This window comes from Melozone crissalis, unplaced genomic scaffold (assembly GCF_028551555.1).
Source record: "Melozone crissalis strain CALT ecotype California unplaced genomic scaffold, PUWL_Pcris_2 ptg000013l_1, whole genome shotgun sequence".
NCBI classification, from domain to species: domain Eukaryota; kingdom Metazoa; phylum Chordata; class Aves; order Passeriformes; family Passerellidae; genus Melozone; species Melozone crissalis.
This window is the reverse complement of record NW_026535791.1, coordinates 51,912,223-51,939,426: the sequence shown is the minus strand read 5'-3', so window position 1 is coordinate 51,939,426 and position 27,204 is coordinate 51,912,223. Positions and strand designations below refer to the sequence as shown.

The window sequence follows — 27,204 nt, the reverse complement described above, 5'->3', positions numbered from 1 at the left end:
TCCCTAATTGGCTTTAAAATTGATCTTAAAGTTGTCAATGAGATTATGTGTTATGTGCTACCTGCATTAGCAAAGCGATGCTTCAGGAGATCCATTCTAGTATTATATTTCCCCGTGACAGCTGTTCAGAAGGTGTGGATATAATTATTCTCATTGTGTTCTTAAGACAATAAAGTAACATACAGAGGATATTAAAAACATTCTATTGTGAAAAATAAATAATAAATCAAGTTATATGGTAGATATTTGATGCCTGACAGACTATGCTAAATTTCTATAGCCCAAAAACAGACAGGAAAAAAATTCATGGAAGAACATAGTTCAGAAAGAAAAGTTAAGTACTGGGTAAACATACAATTTTTCAAGCATTTGAAGTATTTCTGTTTGTTTGTTTTCAATACTGTTTCCACATATTCAAAAGCAAAATACATAATGGCCAAATAGCATGAAATCAAAGGAAAAAGAAAAAGCCTTTTTTTTTTCCTCAAGAAAAGAATCTCCAAGGCCAGAAAAGCTAGATATTTAGTCTCTGGAAACAAGCTGAGAATGAGAATGGCATTTAGGTCAGTAATTAATTGTGTTCCTCAGAAGTACTTACTATTTAAAAACCAGAATTCTGGATTTTCGGTGGGAAGAAGGATGTTTTATTATTTTTTAAAATGTTAGGAAATACTGTCATCAGGGAAGATGGAAATTTCCTAGCCAAATTTAAACAAAACGCATGTGTTTAATTTGTATGTAGGATTGGAAAGCCAGTATAATTTAGTAATCATGACAACAATGCACTTCTTTAATTTAGATATATATCTTTGTGAGCAATGTTTTGCAACTGTGACAGATTTTGACTTGATTTTGACATCAAGTATTGAAGCAATCTGAACTTAGAACCAGACCTTGAATCACCATGTCATTAGGATTTAAACATTTTTTTTAATGAAGTATTCAACCCAATTTTTCTCGTTAAAAATATAATAATAATTTTTGAAAGTTTGTGCAATTCATGAATAAAGTAAAAATATTTTATTATATTATTTAATATCTTATTTATTTGGATAAGAGCTCTCCCTGAATGCTAAAAAAAAATCCCCAAACCACTCAAACTAGCCACCTCCTCCCAGCTGTATATGGCTTTTTATGTGTTTTCATTTCAGAAATACTGGAATGAAATATTACTATGGCATAGTTTGTAATGCATAATTTAGAAGGGCTTAGGAGCATGAACCTGTGAAAAAAGAACCATCAAATGAACGTCCATGAATTCCTGAATTTGTGAGTGAGCCAGTAGGGGAAATTGCAGCGCTGATACAATTTATCAAAAATTCAAGGACAACTTACCTTGATATGCCACCATAAAGATTGATGTGCAAAGTCATTGGAAAGAAAACTGCTGCAGGAAAAGCTGGCTTATACATTGAAAGCAGATGGTTTAGGTAAATTGTAACAGTGCAGGGTTAGTGGGGCTAATAAATGAGGTGGCACGAAGGTCATTAGGAGACTCAGGTTTGCACATGTGTTTGAAGACTTTTCAGTTAGAATAGCAAAGGTGGAGCAAAAGCATTGATTTTTCAAATCTAGAATAATTGATGTGGACTATATGTGGAAAAACTAGGTAATTCAGTTCAGTATAGAACAATATAAAGTAATGAGACTGGGTTGGATAGTGAAGTGTAGGAGTTAAAGCCATGAAAAGAAAAATAATGGAAAGTTGGATGTACTTTATTTTTTTCTGGTTTGATAATGAGTTTGAGCAAGATGTGGTTGCTGCTTGTAAGGATGAAAGGCTAAAGAGATGTTGGAAAATGTATAAAAGCCAGCTTATGACAGCACAGGAGAAAACTAACCTTTAAATTATTTCTAAATAACAGCTGCATCTTCCGCTATTTGAAGTTATGAAACCAGACTTGTTAAATTTCAAATTCCTCCCATTAGAAACTGTGATATATTGTGATTTTTTAAAAACCACTAAATATTATTTTTCCAAATGTTAAATAATGGAAAGTATTTGTTGAATTAGTGAATACTACAAGATTACCAACTTGCATTTTTTGGGAAGAAGGATGTTCCTTAAAATTATGGCAGTACTGGGAGTTGGAAAAATTTATTTTCTGGAATGAAGACCAGAGAATTGTAAGGGATTGATTATGGACAATTGTTTATTTGCAAGGTGATAGATTAATGCCTATTACTTCAACATTGACTGCTAATATTACACTTTATGGACATGAGGAAAAAATATGTCTGATAAAACACATAGACAAATCCTTGGATGGCACACCATTATGTCTTTGAAGTATTTATTTCAATTTTGTGTAAAGTTTCATTATTTTTCCTATATATATATTTAATAATCCACAGAGACCAATTATTGCAAATAGACCTTAGAATATAAATAGTCTTATGTTTGGTTACTATATAAATGTTAGCTGTGGTTATACTTCTATTGCTAGGATTTATATGTTTTTCTTTTCATATAATCAATTTCAAAGTTTGGCATGGAGCACATATTTCCCCCACAGCTATATTAGGGACTAACTTGCTGCAGTCCCACACAACAAGTTACTATTGACTATGACTGGAAGATTTTCTTGTCTACTGCACTTTATTCATTACCCAGGCGCAGGAAAATAATAGAGTTTTCTACTCTTCTGGTGAGTTCTCTAATTATATGCTGATGTTCTGAGAAGGCAGGTTATGTTAAGGTGACTGGCATACTAAACTCCCTAAATTGGTTTGGTATTTCACACGATGATTTGTTTCTAGAAGATCTGGATTTAATTACTAACCAGCAAGACAGCATCACCCTGAGTGCAGATTAAGCTGCTGTACAGTCCCTTCCCTGTACACTTGGGAACACGGTGATGTTATCAATCAACACAATTAATCTGTCTCATAACAAGAATGCAAATTAACTGAGTTAAAATAGCAGTTTTGTATTCTTACTTCCTTGCATGATACATTTATCTTTGCAGAAACTCTATGCTGTACACAGCTACTGTTTATTGCATGCTGTTTAATCTCCTGCTTTTTACACCAGAGACATGTAACACAGATTTTCTTTCTTTTTACTCTGTGTGCATATAAACATTAACATGTGCTCTTTTTTCTCTGCATTAATAAAATGGTAAGATCTGATGTCATATTTGAAGTTGTGCTATGTATTTATGTGTGCCATTTCAAGCGTATTTAATTTACACACACACACACACACACACACAGGCACACACATACACAAACACGTGTGTGTGTGCATATAACCTCAAAATGGACTGGAGAATGAAAACCAAAGGATTCAGCATCTGTATATCCCAAGAAACATAAATACATAGACATGGATATGACAGTGTGCACAGAGAGGAAGGGAAAAATTCCCCCAAACTGTGGGGATAAGGGAGAAGACCATCAGGTTAAACAGGGCCTTGAGATTTGCCCTTAGATTTTATACATTTATGTTATTTACACTGAACATGTAAACTATAAGCTCTTCAAAAAACAACTTTCAACCAGTACCTAAGCCATCAAATTCAACTTCCTTTCTTTGCAGCCATGTGGTTGTTTTTTTTTTTTTTCTGCCCTCTTCTGTGGTGTGCCAGGAGTGGAAATGCTTTTGAGTGAAGCTGCCAGGCAGAACTTTCTCCTCCAGTTTTGTTTGGAGTGTATGTGTGTGTAAATATATATGTGCATATCTATGTGCATATCTATATCTATCTATCTATCTATCTATCTATATGTGTGTGTGTCTGACTACTTTCCCATATATATGCATGCATATATACATGTATATACATACAAACACATAGAACTTTGTAAGGAAATGTACTAGTCAAACGTGAACCTTGTTATCATATATTTTATTTGTACTTATCAGTACAGTAGTGGGTCATCAGAGGATGCTTCTTATCTCCATTTTGCCTACAATAAAGTCGTGCCTTGCTAACTGTCCATCTTTGTACACAAGTGACTGCTCTTGCTAACCCCAGGGAATCATCTTTTTAATTCCTAAAGTATGAGATTTTTTTTGACCTTATGTAATTACAGGCTTGCTTAATGGCTATAAAGTAACTGTTAACTCTAACTGCGGTGTCAGATTAAAAGACTTTTTGACAGACAATTCCAAAGGTTCACTCCCTGCTGTGTGAAGGAGATTTTCTTTCTATTTGTTCTAAAAATAAAAGGCAATAATTTCAAAAAGTGACCTTTTGTTGGAGTATTGTATAAGACAGGGACTGATCATTTTTCTGTGTGCCTGTCATAATTTTTAACAATTACAATTAAAGTGAAATTAGAAGAAAGTGTGCTTCTATACTGTTATCAGAGACATTCAGTGCTCGAATAATTTCTTTTTTTTCATAAGCTCTGCTACTGATGGGAAGTTTGCAAGTCCCATGTGCAGAAACAGATGGGGAAATTTTAGTCTTTAGTCATCAATGCTCTTTGAAGTTTCCTTTCTAATTCCCTTTTCTTGCCAAATAATTTGAGTGCTGGCAATATCAAGTCAAATACCCCTCCTTCTGTACTTCAACTATCCTTTTTTTGACCTCATTCTGATCTTTTGGATTTTTGCTGCAGTGTCTTAATAATAGAGCAGAATGAGAATGCTATTCTAGGCAAAAAGAACCTTTTTTTGTGATATATAACATGCAAGTCGAGTTTTTTATAATTTCTTCAATTCTTTCGTCTACCTCCACCTTCAATAAAAATACAAAATTTCAGTGAGAAAATACATTCTGAAATTTTTTCTCTTTTTTTCAGACTTTCAGATAAAATGGTTTTAAAAGTGTTAAAAGTATATCAACTTATTTTTGTGACATTCAAACAAGTACATCCAATTCATGTAATTTTTCAAAATAAAATTCCTTTTTTGCATACTAAGCTAAAAGGAGAGTCTTCATGCTCTTAGAGACCTTCTGATACCCTAATGCCTCATCTTTTTGTCTCTTTTCTGAGAAGCCCTTACTGAAAATGTGCAACATGTATTTTGAACCAAGAGGTGCCTTCATAAAGTAGGAAAGTAAAAAGAAACACCATTATTGTTTTCTTTTTTTTTATTCTTGGCTTTGGAGATGAAAATCATAGATATATAATTCTTCATTAGCTGCTCTTTAATGTACCTGCTCTTTTTTCAATGGAAGGAAAATTTTTGGCAGGTAAAATATTGAAATATTGATATTGTATTAAGACAAGTGCATATCTTGAGAGTAAGATTGGTTCCTGTAATTTCTGTTTGAATAAAGCATATGAGCAGAGACTGGAGAATTGGATGTTTAAACTTGCACTTATGTGAGAGCCCTAGAACTGAATATGTCCTGCCCATGGCCTGTCACACCAGAAAGTGTAGATTCATTTGCCCTACACTGTGGCTAAACTAAACTGTCTCATGCCTGAATGCACATCTAGCCAACAAAAGCAAGAGAAAAAGTACTGGTTTTAAGGCCTTTTTCCTTACAGATATAAAACCAGCAGTGATTACATATGAGGACACACTGAGGCTGAGGCAATTAGTGTTCAGATTGTATGGCAAAATTCAGCCATGCATTTGAGGTGGAGATTTTCATGACATTGAGAATGATCAGTTGAAGTTGTTGAAAAACTTCAGAATAAAGTATGGAAGTTAAGAAACAGAAATAGATATAACAAAAATAATTTTGTTCTTGCAATTTCTAGTCAAACTAGCTGGATGGTACTCAGCGTTTCCAGATATTTGTGTGGGAGAAGAGAGAAAATAAGAACAATTGCTTGAGGCAAAGCTAACTCAAGGAAATCAGATTATATTTAGCTTAGAAATTAAGACCTTAAATTCCAAGAAACCTTGGTGGTTTGTATTAGGATTCAGAATTTGAAGAACCACCATGAAAGACAACTTGCTGTCTGATTAAGATCCAAGTGCAAATCTGTATGCCTTTAGAATTAATAGAGTGTTCCCCAATCCTCATGAATTTTGTAGTTCTAGGACATGGCAATAGTGGCAACTTGAGAAATGTACATTATTTTTTATTTGACCATTTCTGGATAAGTAGGTTTTAACTTTTTATTTCAGAACTGCATGCTTAGTTGTGTTTTACTTTGAAAGATGCTGTTGCAAGCATGCTACACTTCTAGAGTGTTTTCAGAAGTGTTCAGGACTGGAACTGAGTGGGATTTTCTTTGCCTTTTTCATGCCTTCCAGCTGATGGGCGGAATTTAAGTCCCCATGGTGCACAAACAGATGGGAAAATGTTGGTCTTTCATTTTCAGTCATCAGTGCTAATTCTTTTATCTTCTGCATGCATTAGTCAAACAGACTATGCCTGTCAAGCAATCTGTAATATGTGCCATGACAGCCTTTTTTTTTTTTTTTTTTAACTCTACTGAAAGTCTTTTCTGTGAACTGACATTGCCTACATTCTATTAGTTTAAGGAGAAAAATGCTTTATTCATGAACTAAATGGTTGCCAAAATGGTAGTGGAACTTTGACAATTTTAAAGTACTACTTTTTTACTATTTTGTGGAGTAATGCAACAATCAAGAAGCACATTTTCAAATAAAATTGGGGATTTTTGCAGGCATGGGTGATCCTATATATACAACTCTAGGATTTTTTTTATGAACAGATACTGTATTGGCACATACTTTTATCCCTTTTAACACAGCATGTCATAGAGATACACGCCTGGGAATTTTGGAAAACTATGATGTTCATTATGCACACTGGCATGCTCCCATAAATCTTAATTTCTAGACTATAACAGGAAAGTAAGTCTGTTTTGATGAACGGTTAAGTTTTGTATTCAGATTTTGGTGCCCATTTTTGCAACATGGAACCCAGAAGAGCCATGAATTAAAGAAATTTATCCTCAGTGCAGCTGAAATATTTTACTTATACAAGGATGAGTGAATATCAAACTAGATTTATATGATCATTCCTTGACTGGTTTAGCATGTACCTATGATAGAAATAAGTGAGTAATATTGGCATAACATAAATTTGTGTAATTAAAAATGCATCTATTTTAGCATTTACATAAAAGTATTAGCATAAAATTTTCAGCACTGCATTCTCTCCTGATTTATTGAGAGTGCTTTTTTGAAGATATGTGTTTTATCCTTTTCAGTTTATTTTATATGTCTGGAGGGCACTTATACAGCTCTGAATTCAGCTTTGATTCTGTAGGCTGCGTTGTCACAGACATAAGGGATTGAGCTTTGTGTTTGTGTTTTTATGATGTGGGTGGGATCAGGCATGCTGAAAATTAATTCAGACCTTTATTATATCACAAGTTAAGCTCATCCAGATGGCAGACAGTTTCTTCTCCCTGTGAAAGAAAAGTTTTGGTAATGTGACAAGCATGGATTTATAGACAGTAGCAACTCTTACAAAGTTGAAAGCCCTGAAATAGAGCAAATATTGCAGACAGCAATATTGCAGCCTTTCTTGTGTGAGAGGTGGAAATTCCTGCTGCAGCTAAGCATTGATTCAAGGTTATGGAAGGAGTCCTAAAAATGGTGTGCTAGCTCAGCTCAGTTTGCAGAGCTGTACCCTCTGCAAGTCCATGTAAAAGGAAGTGAGAGGCTTTTCTATTTGTATTAAGGGAGATTTTGTTTTCATGAGTACACCTTAACATGATGCCCTACTGTGAAGGAAATCAGCTGAGCAGGAGGATTTGTTCCCTGCATTTTCTCTATAGCTACACAAGCCCAAGTAAGGCATGCATGAAACATTTGTTGGTGCACCTAACAGTTGTTAGATTTGTGATCCACAGATTTTAGTTCTGAATTTATATGTATAGATATGGAGTTTGGGTCCTAGTTACTTTGCTAAGAGACGCTCTGTAAAGAAAGGAAGAAAATATTTTCAGACTTAATGAGGTCCATGTTTGAATTTCTTCAATGCTTTTAGGAGTTCAGGCTTCAATGCATAAGAATTTATTGATGAAAACCTTTTATTTTAGAAAAGTTATGGCATACTTTATGGTTGAGGGCTAGTGGTGTTTTGATGTGGAACTTAACTTGTAGGGAGATATAGTAGGGGTAAATGAAGACAGTGTAGAATGTAATCTTATCCCCAAAAGAGTTGCAGCGGAACCAATAACTAAAGATTAGGAGCAGGCCTGAAGTTAACAGGTTGCAGCTGTAGCCAATCAGAAGAGTGTTATAAAAGCATGGATTGGTGGGAACTGGAGTTAGGTGGCTGCTGTGAGGATGAGGAAGCGTTAGTGCCTGGGGGAGAGGAGATGCCTACAAGAAATATCGAGGAGGTACCAAACTCTAGCAATATGGAACCCTTGCAATGTAATGACAATAGAATCTTTGTAATATAATGACAACATTAACTAACTGCAAGTAACATAACTGCCCAAGAGAAGACATGGTTTATTATTTGTAAAACATAATACTTTGAAGATCAAGTCATCAGTCTGGGGTTACTGAAATTCCCATTTAATAAAATATCAGGTGTGTTCCCTGCAGACTGCAGTGATGGAAATTGCCTGATGAAGGATGAAGAATGGGATTTGAAAGGATTGCTTTTATACAGGTGAAATTTGCTCTTCCTTGCTTTTCTTCAAGATGTATGAAAGGAAGGAGGCTGCTAGGGTTAGCTGTACAGCAGATATTCCTATTTGGAGAATGATTTTCCATCAGACACACTCTTGTCTTCTACAAGGGAAGTATGCTGTCTTTTTTTTTTTTTTTACTTCTGGTGAGCTATATTAAGGGTCAAAAAGCCAAAGCTGCAGCTAGAACAGCTTTGAGGTGGCTGTACTGTTTGCCATGGGCTGTACTGAACTTCCATATCTTTGTAGATAACTTGTAAATGTTTGTGATCCCTTTCCATTTCTTTGTCAAGACTAGGGGGTGGAAGAGTAAAAGTAAATATTTAGAAATGTATTTCCTTCATGGTAAATTTCTAGTCCTGAATCAGGATTTCTTTTGATGTTTTGTTCCTCAACAGGAATCTTTTATTTACTCTGGAGTGTGTAGATACTGGTTATCTATCTCCCAAATATCTTAATAATCTGTGGTGTCGTGGGGAAGGGCCTTCCTTAAAGGTTTATGTGGAGAAAAGTTAAAATGAAAGTATTGAGTCCACAATCAGTATTCTGAGAGATAATATTTAGATTTAGCGAAATATTTTCTTGATTGTTTTGTGCTCATAAAGAGAATATAGAAGAGGTTACTCAGCTTGTGTCTGTCAGTTTTCTTGTTACTAAGCAGGCAAAACTCAATTATGATGGCAGCAGGTAGGGGAACTGTCAGTAGAGGATCTATTATTGTAATCACTTTTTTCCCCGGCTCTTTAGTAGCTGTATTGTGATTTCTGTGAAATAATTTTCTGCCTGCAGAAAATCTGTTGTTGAAATGAGTTGGAAGGAAGACATGCTTTTGAACTGAGAGCAGCTGCTCAATCTCACTTAATTTTTTATTTCTTTGTCTGTGGTTTCCTAATGTGGTGAAGTCTTCAGCTTTTTTTTTTTTTTTGTGAGCTTTGCCTTGAGAACTGTTCCTCATCTGTTCAGTATTGCGAATTTGTGTGAAGTGGTATCCAGTGCTAATGATCTAAACCACAACACTGTGTAGAGCAACTTTATTCCTTTTGCTTTGTTAAGGAATAAGATTCAACAAGTCTAATAGCAGCCAGCTACATTTGTGGGATTTGGTATATTGGATGAAAATTTATGGAAACCGTTGAGGTTGGAGAGCATGATTGCATGGCACCATGGAGCCATGAGCATGTGGGATTTCCTGTGTTTCCTTATTCTCAAACAAATAGAGCTTTATATCCTGATTACTTTTGCTTTCTTTTTAACTGTTTGTGTACTAAGGGCTTTGGCAAGGATGTAGGATTAGCACAGTAGCTGTGGCATACATGAGAACATGCAGGGGTGTGTGTGTGTAAACCTTGGGCATCCTTCAACAAGCAAAGCGTTTTCATGGAATTAATTTGAAAAAGCAGGTCAATGAAGGGGGGAAAACTTAACTGCACATGTCACAGGAAGTGAAATGCCACTAAGGTTTTATGAAGAATTACATTTAATCGTGGTTAATGAAATTTAAAAAATGGTGTGGTTTGCAAGTCATGTGGTTATATTTAAAAAAATATGAAAAAGTGAAGTGTTCAAGCTGTTAATGGAAAAATGTTGCCTATCCCTGCAGGAAATTGATGAATATAGATGAGAAAATACTATGTACATTTGTGTTTCTACTTTTGCATTCATATAACTGTATATTATTATATACATGTGAAATATGTGGAGTTGAATAAAATAGATTACTAATATAAGAATATAAGTAGATATAAAAAAGTCAGATTTTGTGATGGGGTTAACAGGTGACTGCAAAATTTGCACACAGCTAGCAAATTGTAGAACAATTGAACCATTGTAAGAACTGTACAGAAGCCTCCTATTAGGAAAAATTTTTGTTGGGTTTTTTTTTCCATAGCAACAGGTGTATTATTTTTTCTGCCTCTGTCCTTTTTTTTTTCTTTTTTTTTGAATATCCACACATATTCACATATTCCTCAGGGTCTACTGTGTTTCTCGTTGCCTTCTTAAAATCTCATTAAGCCAGTGGTGGTAATCGTAGGAGACGGAGGCAATTGCTTGGTCATCATTTCTGCATTTCAAATATTTTATAATGCACCTGGGACTTTCTACTATATGAATAAAGCTAAATTACTTAGTTATTTCAAAAATTTAAATAACCTGCATGGCCCACAGGCATGAGAGAATAATTTAAGGTATGTAACAGAAGAAAGGATTTTGAGAATTTCATTGAATCATAGTCAGACTTTCAGGAATCTGCCCAATTTCCACCTAAAGTGGATTGATGCTGACTCTGGTTCAGAGAGTAGTTCCACCAGGAAACCCTTCGGACCACGATGTTTGGGTGGAAAATCTGTGACATCCTAGCTGGGAAGGTAAACAAGAGGTAGTACCTAGGCAGAGAAATGCCCAAATCTCTCCCAAGTCCTGGGGAACCTTGGTAAATTAGGAGTCCTCAAACAATGCCTAAATCAGATTACACTGCTGTCCATATTGTTGTGATGGCATTGAGTTTCTGGACATACAACCCAGTGGTTAGAACACTGTCCTTGAACACTGGAGATGGCTCAAGAAGGTCTAAGCCCACAGCTTTTCATATGGTTTTCACCTGTCCTGATAAAGTTAGACTGCCAATACAAAAAATATTGTACATTTCAGAGACACAGAAGGAAATAAATAATTTTAAATCTTTAAATAAGGGCACATTCCTCAGAATGGAGATTCCTGGGCCCTTGTTCTTTTTTTTTTTCTTCAATTATGGTAGGTAGATATTTTTCATTTCGGAATCCTAAGTTGTATCGCAGCACTGGAAACAAGAAAGAGTAAGAAGTAATATTGGCCAGATAATAAATAGTACAAAAGGAAGTTTTAAGACTTTCTAAAAAATTAAGTACTTAATGAAAAAATTACCCCTGTGCATCAATTTTGAGATTGATTGTTTATCGATTGCCTCTGAGTTAACAATATCACTGATTGGGCTTCCTAACTGTAGAATGTGGACTAAACTCAACTTTTAGCTTAGCAGTGGGAGTTTGGACATTGATCCATGGATACAGCTGCAGCAACACAGTCTTGAGAGTTTGTGGCTGCATTTATACCTGGATGTGTGTCCCAAGGGGCAAAGGGAGCTTATATAGGGACAGAGCACTGTAGAGGAATGTTCACATGTGATGATGCCATGCAGTTGCTAGCTCTTGTAAATTCTTGCAAATCAAAACTTCCACTAGTGACTAGACTTCAGAAGCTATTTGGTTCTTTCCCCATCTTCTGGAACATGATTTGGTAAGGAAGAGTTCAGCTCCTACAGCATCCTGTTAAGCAAAAGCAGTGTTCTTTGTACTATCTTACATTAGCTCCAAGTTTATGTATTTCAAAGATGTGATCATGGTTTAAGTTACAGTGGAGATGTACATTGTGTCATGTACTCTACGCTGAGTCTGAAGTTGCTCATCTCTCTTCCATTGAGTGGGAAACCATCTTAAACTGCATCATGTTGGTAAAAAATGTGGGTATGTGCATAGATTAGTACTGTGGACCTGTGCACATCTAACTTCAACAACATTGCTCCTGAGCTCTCTAGCTAATCTTAAAGGAACAGCACTTTATTTGGAAATTACCTATTCTACTCTGGTTTTCTGAAATGAAAACATTGAAAACAAAGATTCTACAGATGTATAAATACACAGAAATTAAAACATAATTTAAAAATGTAAACTAGTTTGATCCTAATAAAAGTTGAAGTATTTTGAATCGTCATTGCTGGAGCCAGAAAGGAGATCTTTTGTCCTTTCACTAGCCAAAGTAATTTTCTCTTTGGCAACAGGCTTAGATTTCTGATTATGTGGGGATATTATATAAATCTGTAAAGTCTACTCAGTTATTATTGATCACCAGAGTTCAATCTCTTTCTGTACCTACATTTGGATATCATTCTGCATAGCACAAATGCACTTCAGTTGCATTTTGCATTTGGTGTTATTTAACCTGATGTCTTTAGAAACACCTTAAGGTAATATATTTAAAGATGTTCCCTCTGTAGTCTTACTAAAATAGAAGCAATATTTCATTGCAGACAAATTATTATCTCAAAAATATTTTTGTATATATGACATATAGTACATATGTAAAATATTTATCATTTTTATTGAAAAATGACTTAAGAATGAGGAAGTGTTGAGAATAAGTAAGCCAGTAACTTTTCACATACATTGAGCACCGCATGCAGAATTCAAGTGGGCTGTATTGAAATGGAATAAATATGGAATAGCATTTAGAGTAAAAACAAGGTATGCATGTAAATTTGGAAAGTAAAATCAGCAGCATGGAGGCAGTTTTCCTCATGTTTCCTTCAAGAGCTGTGAGCAGAAACAAAGTAGGACTACACTGAGATAATCTGAATTGTCTTTAGTCACATCTGGGTTTCTTACTGTCTGGCCTAGAAGGTTGTATATGTAACAGAGCACTCAAGTTCTTTAGCACAGTTCTGGCCATCTGAATCTAAACCAAGGTACAAAATCTGTGATGTTTGCAATGTGTTCCACACTAGTGGTGTAGCCCTAGCTAGTAGGGGTCTGGTCCTGTTCAAAGCCTTCATTCCTGGTGTGGGCAGTGAGAGCACAGCCCCAGTAAGCTCACAGATGGTGCAGAGCTGGGAGGCAGGGATGATACACCATATTAAACATGCCTATTATTAAACCCTTAAAATTAACTGTTTGGAAGCATTCCAAACATTTCTCAAGAAATTAATGTAGAAATACCCAATAAAGATTACTTGGAGGTGAGTAATTCCATATTGTATCATTCCTTCTGTGATATTACATCTTAGAAATTAATTAAAAGTGTGCTGCTGACCAAAGTAATTGTCCTACTTTTCCTGAATTTGATATGTCAAAGGTCTTTTGTTTTCTTGACTCAACAAGGAATAAAATGGTCTTTTGACATTACCTGGAGATTATCTATGTGCAAGGAAGAATCTATACCTGAAAGATTTTGTGGGTTTTTGTTATATGCAAAGTACTGAGATATTGTTTTGCTTTCATAATTCTACCTTCACCAAGAAACTCTCATGGGTCAGTGAGTAGAAAGAAAAACAAAAATCATACTTCCTAGTAGTGGAACAAGTGCAATAAATAGTTGTTAAACGATCCCCTAAAGATACTATGATCTTCAAATTTATCCTTTATTTGGTTTCCTGCCATCTTTTTGATTTTATCTGGCAGGACAGACAGTAGAAATTTATTTTCATAGCACTATAATGAATGTAAGATTTTACGCTTTTAAGTCTCCTTCCATTCCTTTTCATTAAGCATGAAAGTCAAATCCTCTCATCTAATTTAATTTAAAAATTCAGAATACATCTAATCTAAATTTGCTCTCTGGGCTCCCCTTGCAGTCAGTGCAACAAGATAAGGCTAGAAGAAAGTAGTGTGTTTTGTAGGAGGACAGATTATTTTGCTGCATAGAATGTGGTCTAATAGGATGTAAGAGATGCTTGAGACAGCTGAGGTGAGTAATTTTTGATGCCTGTCTGTCCCTGGCCACTGTGTTGGAAACTCAGATCACCTCAGACTAACAGTTCAGCTTCAAGTTTGATAACCTAAAGCTTACATGAATTTGTTCATTTTTTGTATCATATTACCAGCTGAGCCACAACCTGAGCCTACGACAAGTTTTTCTTTGATACAATACTTACAGAAAAAGTTCCTGAAAAAAGCAGTCATGTCTTCTATTAATAATTTGATATTGCATTTGACCTCTGCTGATGTGGTTTTAAGAAAGGTAGTCCTTGGCATTTCTCATTTTATTAAACTCTTTATCATACAAGCTGTTAAAAAAAGTAATTAAATTTACCTGAGGTCACACTTATTTCGTAATTCCTTGCCATTAAAAACCATAGAGAGAAATTTGAAATTAATTAATGTTACAACCTCTTAAAGAAGATACATGGCAATTCACTAGTAATGTAACTTCTAATGCTGTAACACTAGTAATGTAAGTTTCTATGTCCACCAGACATTTATGATATTTTCAAGAATGACAGCTTTTTTACTTAAAAAAAATGTATTTTCCTTCAGATTCTTACATTAACAATCTTTAATATAGAAAATACAATCAAGCTTCTCATGAATCTGTTCATTTTACCACCCCTCAACCCCAAGGGCTCTTCCTTATTTGTCACTCATTTATATTGAATTTTGAATGAAACTTAGAGAAATTTCAGCCTGGCTTCTTAGAGACTACAATTGAAATTATCAAGCTCATTTTCATTGTCTCCAGTTGGTGACAAATGGCAATTTCATTTAGCAGTGGGTGTTTCTCTTTGAGTTGGATTGATGGATGAGGCCTTTGGAGGTCAGGCCAGCAGCTGACATGGTTACCCAGGACAGCTGTCTGCCCATTCCTGCTGTAGGGTGTCTGTGCTGCTTGTCAGGCAGCTCTTGACCTCTGCTGGTCACTGGTGGAGTGTTTTAAGGCAGACTGCAGTCAGTGACAGCTGACTTTAAAGTGTTTTGCTGCAAATGGTGGTGGGTCCAAAACTCACCGATGAGCAACTCAGACATCTGTATAGCAAAGCCAGACTGGACAGATAGTGTGGCAACAGTGTCAGCTGTCTCAAACAAAGAGCAGCAGCCTTTTTGACAATCATGAGTCATTCATGTTGTCTCTGCCTTTTTGTGTGTTTGGTTTTGTTTCAGGTTATAATCAGCCTGCTGCCTAAGAACCCCAGCTTTGAAATGTTTTTGAATAGGATCATGTAAGAACCCCAGTTGTGTTTTGAGATTTCAGTGCAAAAAACTAAAGTGCTTTTTATTCTTGTCTGTAGGCTGGAGCAAATGTGCTTCTGCAAGATGTTAATGGAAATATTGCACTTGATTATGCTGTAGAAGGGACTGAATCTAGCAACATCCTTCTGATGTACTTGGAAGAAAATGGTAAGTCAGCTCTTTAGCTTTTGGAATGCTTTTATTGAACATGTCATAAAAATAATAAGGATGTGTATTGATCTGATGGAAGTCATGCCAAAGCCAATTGAACTGTATCAGTTTGGGGATGAAAGGGAGGAAGATGATTTGGAACTACAAATGTTTTCAGTGCGTTTAAATTGGAACAACTAACAAAGGTTAATGGCAGTTGTCCTTGTCAAAACTGCTTTTGACCTTTTGTATGGAGATGTTAGAATGTAAAATCAAAGTAGAGAAACTGCAGCAATACAGAAGCTTTTAAAACAACTAATTTAACTATTCAAGGACTAGGTTTCACATTTTGTTCCATTTCCCATCTATAGTCTTAGAGAATACTTTTTTCAAGTGACAGACTACTAAATAAATAAATCTTTGAAAATAATTTGAATGAAAATGCAAATGATACTTCATCTCTCATTCAGGAATATTAGTGTTGGTTTAGGGTTTTTTTTAATTGTGAAAATACTGTAGTGAGGTTTCTATTTTGAATTATGCTTAATATGTTATAGATTACAGGGCTTCTATTGAAAACCTGGGTTTGTTGCTCATCAGTTCCAAACTTAGATATGAGCTTAAGTGAGATTTCTAGCATTGTTTTTGACTATGAGGGGTTGTCTTAACATTGTATGTGGCTCATCTTTACACTGAGGAAAAGGCATTAAGCAAATATAATGAGCAATAATGTAAAAATTTGTATTTAAAACATTGTCTCCATATAAGGAATCTTTTTTAACATAAACTAAGTTAAATTATATTCTGTTAATGTACACTTAAGGAAAATGCCAAGGTCCTATACTGCACACATCCAGTGTATTGCATGTTTTATAATTTTCGTTCCTCGGTGTATGGCGGTGTCTTCGCAGCTCTGGTTTTGGGTTTTTCTAATGGCAAAGCAGCTATTGGCTTCTAAAAGCTTGATTGCCTTTAAAAACACAGATATTTGCTGTCTAAGTGTTCCAAATACTTTGACTCGCATTTAACAGGTAACATGCACAATCCTGTAGCATACAAGATGTGGTCTGCTTATAGTGCTATCTCTTTTACAGTAGGTAAGAGAAACATTATTCCTAATTAAAGAGTGATTCTGTGAATGTTGGAAGTTACCAAATCAAGAAACTTAAATATTTTGAAGGTGACATCTACCTCTACTGACTTTAGGTAGACAAGCTTAACTTAATCACCCAGACCTTTAGGTCAATAGAGAGAAAGAGGAAATGTATGCATTGTTTCATCTCTTTCTAACCTGGCTAGGTGAGGAGAACTGACTTCCAGGATTGTTTCTTTCTGCTGACTAATAAGAACTTAATTTGACAAGTTCTAGGGTTAGATAGTCAGGATAGGTCAATCCTACCCCTTAACTGCCGTTGTGCATGAAGAGCTTGGGATGATCAGTGTCAAAATGCTCATCAACTTTCTTTGGTCTGCTAGTATTATTCTTGAAACAATAGGCAGCTCAAAGTATCCTTATTTTGCACTTGACTTTTGAAATTTAGTTAGGACCTATGAAATATTTGTATAGCCTACCAAGATTAATAGTAACTGAGGAGGAGATTCTTGAAGGGAATTAAGCTGTATGAATAAGTATGAATTATTTTGTATTTCCCAGCCTCAGTGTTTCTCTGTGCATTGTTTTGGTGAAGTTCTCCTTGTAGCAGCAATCCCCATGCACTCCTGCAAATGAATACCTCAACACAGAGCAAGGTCAGGACTAAGCCTGTTTATACAAGATTAGCTGATCCTGTATTAAATACCACCTTCTGCCTGTAGTATTGAGAAACACCCAACCAAAGTCTCAGCCTTTAAATACAATGTATAAGGAATATTTCCCTATTCTCTGAACTTCCCTACATTCCTAAAATGGTTCAATTTCATTTTCATGTTTCAATTCTCCTTTCAGTTGTGCATCCTGGTTTACAATATTAAGAAGAGATTTGTGTGTAGAGTAGACTATACTTTAATCATTGCCTCTAATTGCAGAGATCACAGAGAAAAGTAAAATTAGGTGCCTTATAGCTTAGCTAATGAGAAAAGCAGAAGCTATCAATTTATGTTGATGAAACAAAGATTGGAACAAGTAACTTTGAAACCACAGAAAACATTGTTAATTGGAAACATTAGAGTTCTTAGAAGTCTAGTGTTTATATGACTTCTTACAGATTTTACTACTGTGGTAGTTCACTGTATCTGTTTAATTTTACTACAGATCTTAGTGACTCAACTGCTCTTCATTGTTTGAAGTAACTTAATTTACTCTGCGGAAGGCCTGGAGCCATAAGTGATAACAATAGCCTTGGATGCCTTTAATGATTTATATGTTTTAAAACAGTTACTGGAGTTAGTTCTTTGATTTCTGCTTGTAAATGATCTGTTAGGGCACAGGAGTACCACAAGTACAAAATACTGTAATCATCTAGCAACTGCCAGAAAGCTTTGATATATTCCATAATAGTAAAGTATATAACATATAAGGATGTTTTGTGGAGATTTTATTACTGAAGTCTAATGAAATTAATACTATTTCGTTAAAATATTCTCTTTTCCTGTACAGAAATTAGTTTTCTCCGCTATTATATTACATTATATAAATAATGTTATGTTGTATTAAGTATTTATTAACTGAAGAAAGGAATTAGCAGACTTGAGATACCTAAGAGAACACAATTTGAGGTACACATTCTCTGTATATTAAGAGCATTGTTTCTGTTGGGTAATAACTGGCATGTTCTTAGTTTCATTTAAGATATCTCTAATTGAGGGTGGAAGGGAAATACAGCAGCCTACTTTATGCTTAGGAAAGTGTGTGGAACAACTTAACTGTATCATATTAGGTTATGTCCAAGGGGCATTCAGAAGCCTAGTGGGCTCATGAGCTCAAGGACTCTATTTGGATTGCTTTATCTAAATCTAATTTCTGGTAGCCACTCTATAGCAAACCTTCTTAGAGCAAAAGAGATGCTTTGAAGGTAGGCATCTATAATGAGGCACGTGAATTAGAATCTGAACTGCCTGCTTCTTTCCATGTGCTGTGGAGGGAGCCCAGAATGGCCAGCTGGGACACAGCAGTCTGCTGTGTAGGATGACTTTTAGGATAAATAAATTTACAGGTCTGTGTGTAGATCCCTATTCAGTATTCTATACTCCTATCAACAACAGTGCAGTTCTAGGAAATGCTGACTGTAGAGAAAGGAAGAGTTATTAATTTGACCAGCTACAAGGAAAACACCAGTAAAAGCTGTTATATTTGTTCTGTGCCAAGATGCCATTGGTTTTCCGTGTTACTGGTGTTTCTGTTTTGCTATGAGAACAGTCATGACTTATTTAAGGATTTCAATATCTGCTGAGGAAAGGCCAACTGAGGCCAGGTAGGACTGGAGATTCTGCTTCTCTCTGGGCTTCCATTCCAGTGCCGAGCCATCTTTATGTAATTTCTTTTCATTTTGTTTTCATTTGAAGTTTTCTTTATTGCCTCTTACACCTTCAGCTTCAAATCCATTCACTGTTTACTTTCAGGAAGTGTCTCACTTCAGAGGTGAAATGAAAATAATAATGTGTCCTGGTTTAGGGCAAATTTGGGAGGAAACTTTGAAAGGGGTCCCTCCAGAAAGCAGATTCAAGAAGCCCCACTCCCCCACCTCATTCAGGAAAAGATTCCTTGGAGAAAAGTGGAAAAAAACCTCTTTATTTAACAAGCAAAGTAGTCAGAAACATATTAAATGAGTAATATTAAACAATAAAACCTCTCGCTGTTCTGAAGAGATGGCAAATTCAGAAAGTCCTTGTCATGGGATGTAGCTTGACTCACTCAGTCTCTTATCCCTCCAGCACTGGAAAATTCCATGTCCCCGGCCCTGATGGGCCACAGGTGTGAGCTCCTGGTGTTCTTCTGGGTTTTCTGTCCAGAGCAGGGCTGATCAGTTCTAAGAAAAAGAAAAAAAACAGTCCAGGAAACTTCTCTGCCTCAGCTAGCTAAAAAAACTAACAAAAAACCACAGAAGAGCTCCCTCCCACTGCCTGCTACAGACAACACAGTCCAGGAGTAGGATGTGGGGGCACAAGTGCAGTTTCTGATAACAAACTCCGTGCTTCTTCTCCCCCTCTTCTCTCTTGGAACCAGTCTTAAGGTACAGAACTTAATATCCACCATAAACAAAAATGGCAATTGGGAATACCCATCACAAAGTCACCCAGCACATAATGTAAAAAGGTGATAGTTTTTTCACTATTTGTCCTGCTTTATTCTAAACCTATCTGATTGATTATTGAAATAATCAAGAAAGTCCACCCAGCACCTTCCATAACTTTTGTTTTGATTAATTACAGCTTTAGTTTTAAGGCAAACCTTTTGAGTCACTTATGGCATTTTAAAACACTCAAACTTTGAATGACTGCCAGTGTTTCTGGAAGCAGAATGTTCTATTGTAGAACTGTGTCAGTGAAACTCTGATCCTTGTTTCTTCCTTTTACACTAGGCTGTTTAAAATATTTAATACTTTGAGGAATGCAGCATTTTTGTTTATTTTGTTACTTGATATTTACTTGTAGTGGATTGCATGACTCGGCAATAAACTAAAACTGACTGACAGATAGTTCTTGATTCTGTATTTGCCAAGTCATTGGAGGTGACACATTTACTGTAATTGATTTCCAAAGAAAATATCCTCTTTTGTCCTCCAAGATCTCAAGCTTCAGTTTTCACTAAGATAACTCTGCACTCCAAGAGCATCAGCCTTATTGTTGAATCTGAGAAAAGAATGTTTGGACATTTCCTTTTTTTAAGAACTGTCTACATATCCCAGGGACCTCAAAGCAAATTTAATGGCTTTCTTGTCTGTTGTGTAGTGAGAGTTTCATGCAGTAGCAGATAACTACTTAAGCAAAAGAAAACCATCTGTCTTGATTTTATTTTTTGAAGATTGATTATATTCTGTATTTAAATAACATATCTACCCAAATGTAGGGATGGTGCTCCTTTTTTCTACTGTGACACAGGTACAGGAGAAAAAATGGGTATTGCTTTTCTGCAAAGTATTTTACATCATATTATTCACTTTCTGTTGGGGAAATTAATTTAAAATAGCTGGTTAAAGGTTATTGACCTTTGATGGTAACAGAGATTTCATGCAGTTAAGCAAAATCTATTATGCTATTCCAAGCTGGGGGAATAATAGGTCTGGTTTGTTCCCTGAATATTAAAAGGATCATATTCAGGTGTCTCAGAAAACTGCATATAGAGCAAAAATCATGTGCAAGCCCCATCCATTTAAGTGGCTTTGTATGGTTTAAATCAGTTAAAATATTGTGCAGATTTTGCAAATATAGACCATTGTTTGTTAAATTTTTGCTAGCAAGGGAATTAAGCCTTACTCTTCAGCTGCAAAATAGAAGAGATAAATTTATTTTACTGCCTTGCAGCAGTAGGTAGAAAATAAATAAAAAAAAAGAAGCTAAATGTTAGTACAGATTCCTACACAGAAGACAGCTTTTAACATTAGCCAGAAATAGCCAACTTGTCAATTACTACAATAAGGAGAATTTCCCTGAAGCCAACAGCTAACAACATATGGGACATATGACATGTGCAGAAAAATCTAAATTAGAAAAGTAGTGGGCAAGGATTAAAGAAAAAAATTACTGCCAACCTGACACTTTACAGTAACCTAGAATGTGATAGGAAGATATACCAAAATTAAACTGTAAGTTAATTTGAAGTTATCCATAAAATCTGGTGTGGTTGCAGTAAAAACTCCCACAAAGCTGCTCACCCATTCCCTTCCTGACAAGGACAGCAAGATTGCTCACCAGTTACTGTCACAGGCTAAACAGATTCAACTTGGTGGAATTTGTCAACTGGAATAGGCTCAGGTAGAGAAAAACAGAAAGACAAACATTAGAACAACACTTTTCCTCCCCTCTTTTCAGGCTTCACTTCTTCACTCCAAACTCTTGGTGGAAGGGAGGTGGGGAGTTGGTACCTGGCAGTCTCCCTCTCTGCCCCTTTTCTTCTTCACACTTTCCTCTGCTCCATTCTGGGTTTTCTTTTCAGGTGTGGAGCTCCTTTAGGAGTGTCTGTCTGCTTTGCCACACTTGGCTGCAGGCTCAGCTGTGTGCTGCTGGGGGTCTGTTAGAGCTGAGGGGTCAGCCCCTGCCTCTCCCCACACACCCCATCCCTGCAGGCCCACAACTGCCAACACCTGCACTGTACATCTCCTTGTGTGTTTTGCAATACTCTGGCACTTTCTGTGAGAATTAAATCAAAATGAAGATCCTAGTTGTGTGCATTTTACATTTGGATTATTTGTTGTTAGTTAAAAATAATGAATGTGTACACCAAAATGTTTCAGTGTTGAGGTTGTGGTGCCGAAGCCCTTGAGCAGACCTAGTAATCCAATGAGGGTCTTATACTGTTATACTTTCTTCAGTTCAGTCAAGAAAATAAAGGGATATAAATCACTATTATTTCAGAAAAACACTGGTCTAGACTTTAATATTCCAAACTATTTCACAGATATTAAGGAATTCTTGCTAATATACTCCAGTAAGAACTCACTAAAATGCTAGCACATACAGATTGTTAGCACTAAAGATGAGCAAGCTTCGGCTAAAACTAAATTCCCTAATATATTTTCTGTTTCAGAACCATATGCACCATGATCTTGATTTATGCTCACAAATTTTCTTTCAAAAATATTGATGCAGTAAATTGACAGAAAAATAGGCAATCAAAACAAAAAAGCCTCAGGGTGTCTCAGACTTTTTTCCCTTTGATTCTTGTTGATTTGGAACCACCTACCCATAAGATTATCACACACAAAAAAATCTATTTTTTGAGAACCTGATTAATTGATGGTAGGGGTTAGATGTTGGTGTTGCCAGTGAGAACAGAGGAATAAATGAAATGTTTCAGTAGGTCCTTTCAAAAAATGAAGCACATGGAAAATGTGGCACATTGGAAAATTTCATAGTTGACAATGTTTATTTTCCTTTGGCCCTTATGTTTTCTAATATAAGTGTGAATGAGCTACCTTAATTTTTAATTTTTTATAGCTCTTGGGGGGCTTTGAAGTCTTAGATTCTTCTTGATATTTTTGTGTTTCCAGCATGTCACCCATAAGTTTCTATCAAAGGGAAAACCTTTAAATTCACTATGCAGTAAATTTTTGACACTGAAATTAACATTTAAATTTATAGCCAGTACTTTATGATCTAGTTTTCTAACAGATGCTAGAAGGAAGACGGGCATCTCCTTGACCAATAGACTTTGCTAAGATTTGAAAAAAGATTGTGAAGAAATCAGGAAACAGGGATGCGCTTTCAGTGTCCTTTTAAACAACTTATCAATAAATAATCTATTTCATTACTATCAGAACCATATTTTCACTTTTTTATAGAATTCCTAAAGCTATAACCTTAATCAAGATGGAAAAAATGTCAGTGCCCACAGTGCATCCACAGGCCCTGTGACCTCCATTGCTGCTCCCAGGGCCTTGGCTGCTGGAGCTCAAGGCTGGCTGTGGTGGCCTTGTGGCCTGGGGGCTGTCGGATGGGAAGGAGCTGAGCTGGGAGGCAAAGCTGGGAGCAGCACTGTCATAATCTTCCACCCATCCTTTGTCTCTGGAGCCACATTTAGTCTCAGGTCCTTGCTTGAGGCAGTCCTATGCCCAGCCATGATCCTTGCTGACCCCAAACCTGGACCACTGACTTGACTCTTTGCTTCATCTGATTTACTTACATTTGTAACTGGAGGCTTTTCTGGCAGCCACAGAACTTCTGTTAGCCCTGATTGCCGTCACCAGACCTGCTCAATTTTCTTGGTTGAGTACTGTGGCACTGTGCCCTGCAAGGATGGTAACCTGCCTGGCCTGTGTTCACCCTCAACTCCTGCCTGCCTTGCACTTGTTGAGTAGCCTGCTTTTACTGCTCTCTCACAAAAAATTAACTATAGCATATTAAAACCTTACAGTAAAATCTGTAGTGTAGAAATACCATCTGTGATGATCTCACTTCAGACATGATATTTACCAGAAGTAGCCAGAGACAGTGATACACTTATTTTGCTTCTATGTTCTAGTATTAATATAAAAAAAATAAACATGCATTACATATCCACAAATGAATGCATTAATATTAAGCTTTGAAATTGTCAGCCTTTTAAAATAAATTACAGAAAATATTTTTGTTTCCATGAAAGTTAAGAGACAGTTCACTTAACTAATTTTAGCTGAAAGGATCATCAATGTCTGTATTGTAGAAGAGAGAGGAATAAACGCATGTTCACTAGAGTGGGAGAATTGTCACTCTGATATCTACCTGAGGAGGAGGTGGGAACTTCACTTCTGATAGCATATTCAGACTAGGAGGAGATAAACCTAATCAGCCCAGAAAGCCAACTGTGCCTTGGGCAGCATCCAGAGCAGTGTGGGCAGCAGGTCAAGGGAGGTGCTCCTGCGCCTCTGCTCCACTCTGTGATGCCCCACCTGCAGTGCTGCATCAGCTCCTGGGTTCCCAGCACAGGAAGGACACAGAGCTGTTGCAATGAGTACAGAGGAGGACAACAAGATAACTGGAGGGATGGAGAATCTCTCCTGTGAGGAAAGGCTGAGAGAATTGTGCTTGTTCAGCCTGGAAAAGAGGGTTTCCCATGACCTAGTTGTAGTCTTCCAGTACCTGAGAGGAGCCTGTAGGAAGGATGGACAGAGACCATTTACATGGACATGTAGTGACAGCACAGGGACAGTAGTTTTAAACTGAAAGAGAGTAAGTTTAGTTTAGATATTAGGAAGAAATTCCTTACTGTGAGGATGGTGGAAGAAATGAAGAAATTCCTTACTGTGAGGATGGTGAGGCACAGGAACAGGTTGCCCAAAGAAGCTATGGATGCCTAATCCATGGGAGAGCTCAAGGCCAGTTTGGATGGGACTCTGAGCAACGTGGTCTAGTGAAAGGGTTTTTTCTAGTTCAATCACTCTGCCCATAGCAGAGTGATTGAACTAGATTGATCTTTAAGGCTCATTCCAACCCAAGTCAGTCTATGGAACTAAAGATACATCACTAAACATATGTAATGATATCTTTAAAGACAGACAGGCAAAACCCTCCAGCAACAATCAGTCAGCACTGCTGCAGTGAGTTAGAACTATGGGCTTCAGTACTTTTACAAGTATAAGTTCTTTTGCAGAATCTGAAAATTTTTGCTTCCCTTCTTGCATAGTAATTGTTGCTGGCACGTATTTGTTTATATGCTGACCTTTGAAAATCAGATTCACATAATGCCAAGTGATAAGCACAAGGACTATTGAACAATGTAATCTCACAAAAATGATGCTTTTTACCAAGATATCTAGTAAGCAGCCAGAAAAGTCTTTCTAAAACTTTAGGCAAATGAAATAATAGACACATCTAGATATTTCAATGAATTAAAATTAGTATTTAAAGAATTGTACCATGATTTTTTTTGTTTTTTTTTTTTTTGTTAATATCCTATTCTACGCTGAGCAGAAGAAAAATACAAATTCTAAACTATAGAATTATAGAAGAATATAGAATTCTAAACTGAATTATAGAAGAGTAAGAGAGGCTTATCATACATGGGGTGAAGAGCCTTGCTGTACCTACAGCTCTGTGCAGGAAGGGCAGATATATAGATAAGAGTGAGAGAAAACTCAAGTATGAGGAGAGAGATTGGTTTCTCAAAGCCATTGTAAGTTTTTAATGTGCATTTGTGTTTGAAAGACAAAATGCTGACCTCTCCTTAAGAATGTAAATCCCATTGGAGAATGAGACCTGCATGCTGCAGCAAGAGTGGCTGCTGGATGTGTGTGCAATGGGTGTTTGCCAGAGTGCTTCAGTGCTTTCCTTTGTACTGATCCCAGGAATGGGTCTTCTCCTTGCACTCTTTCTTGTACTCGACATTTGTGAGAAAAAGGTGTTTAATAGAAACCCACAGTTCTGCTTGCCTTGTATTTCTTTATCACTGACAGTTTTGGAAAGTTACTAATGCATTATTTATCTGAGGTTTTCTATTCCTTTTGGTTGTCACTTCTATAACCATATGCCAGAGAAGGTGAGAGAGCTAAAGCATATGAAGCAGCCTTGTCAGGTGATTTTCTTAAACAGTGAGAGGTAATTTATTTTGTAGCTTTTAGGTTATGTTCCTGCCTAGCACCAGTGCTGATACTCATCACCAAATGTGTGCCCTGCAGGGTCACTGATGTTTTAACTGTTCCTTCTCCATCTTATCTCCTGCAGAATTCTTGGCTATGCAGCTAAAATCTTCTGATTTTACAGGATATTTTGAGTGTTTTTTCCATTATATGCCTTTTTTATTTCTTTTACTTTCCACTTATTGAAATGTGAATCCATTCCCATAGTAGATGCCAATGTGTTTTTCTTCCTCTTTTTATTCATGCTGGCTGTTGTCCCATTTCAGCTGAATATCTAAAGCACATTTCCCCTTTGAAAAGCAACATGAAGGTCATTCTTTAATTCAGGCAGTGAGAGTTAGTTACTGTATGAGTAGCATTTTTTGTTCCATCTAAATTCCTGGAAAGTATCACACCCTGGGGAGGGAGAGCGAACTCCCCAGAATTATGAACTTGATTAAGGGAAAGCACTTATTGACAAGGTCTCCTTGTTTGAGCCTCACAGAATGGCACATGTGCATGCTTGATAAATCTGCTTCCCAGCTCCCCAGCAGAGAAATCTTTGCTTGAAGCTAAATAGCTCCTGAGTTCTTGGAATTCAAAACTATGTTTCTAAAACTGAAACAGATTATTTTTGCATGTATTCATTATATTTTTTTGTAAAGGTAGAGAAAGGGAAACTATTGTTTCTCTAGCATTTTCAAACCTATTCTGAATATTTAAAAAGTGAAGTCTGTGGAAGCATGTCACTTTGTTGCCTCTCTTGTTGGGCTGATTTACTTCTGTTTGTTTATTGAAATATGTATCATTCATTTATGCAACTATTAGTTTGAAGCTAGTAAAGCTGTCTTGAATAGGTTTTATATTCACACAGACTGTGACTTTTATTGCTCTGTGGTTTATGTGTTTTCTCTGAGCTCATGGCTGCATTGCATTTATGAGAGAAAATAATTATTAAGCAGCAATTAATACAACTGAATGCCTTTCTTGATTTTCCCTTAAATATGAGCAGAGTTAATTTTTCAATGGCTAGGGTTTTTTGTAGCCCCAGTTAAGTCATACCAAGTTTCTATAAAAGGCAATTTACAGGGAGTAAGGATCAGCATTTCACTGTTAATATAACAGTGTACTGATATGTTAATTCTCTGACTGTGTTGGGTGTAAGTCAGTAGTAACTTGCTAGAAAAGGCTGAGTAGACTCAGCTGGCCTCTGCCCTCAACTTGTAGGTATTACTGTAATTTATGTTAAACATGATGAAGGAAACAAACTCATAATAGTTGTATTTCACTCTCAGGGGTTTTTTTTTGGTTTTTTTTTTCATTTTTTCTTCCTGGGAAAATCAGAAAATGTATTTCTAATTTGTGGATTGTGAACTTAGTTTTCATTTTTTATTCTCAGAGAAAAAGGTAGTAAATAAATTTCCACCCATTTTCTCTCTACTTGAAACCCAAAACCTTTTCTTATTGTTTACCTGATATATTAAGAGAAAGAAAAAATTGACATGAGTTCTGTCAGCAGTACTTAAGCATGTCTGTCTTCATCAGGTATAAAATGCTTTATCTATTTTTAATCTTCCTTACCT

General features: G+C 36.2%; 1 protein-coding gene across 4 annotated transcripts in view; it reads left to right on the top strand.

Moving 5' to 3' along the window:
• Positions 1 to 27,204, top strand: part of MYO16 (myosin XVI) — a 361,146-nt gene that overhangs the window by 130,342 nt on the left and 203,600 nt on the right. For all 4 annotated transcript variants that reach the window (XM_054271508.1, XM_054271509.1, XM_054271511.1 and 1 more), the window contains exon 5: positions 15,344 to 15,452. In XM_054271508.1, the coding sequence (XP_054127483.1) occupies positions 15,344 to 15,452 (109 nt within the window). The remainder of the gene's footprint in view (positions 1 to 15,343; positions 15,453 to 27,204) is intronic.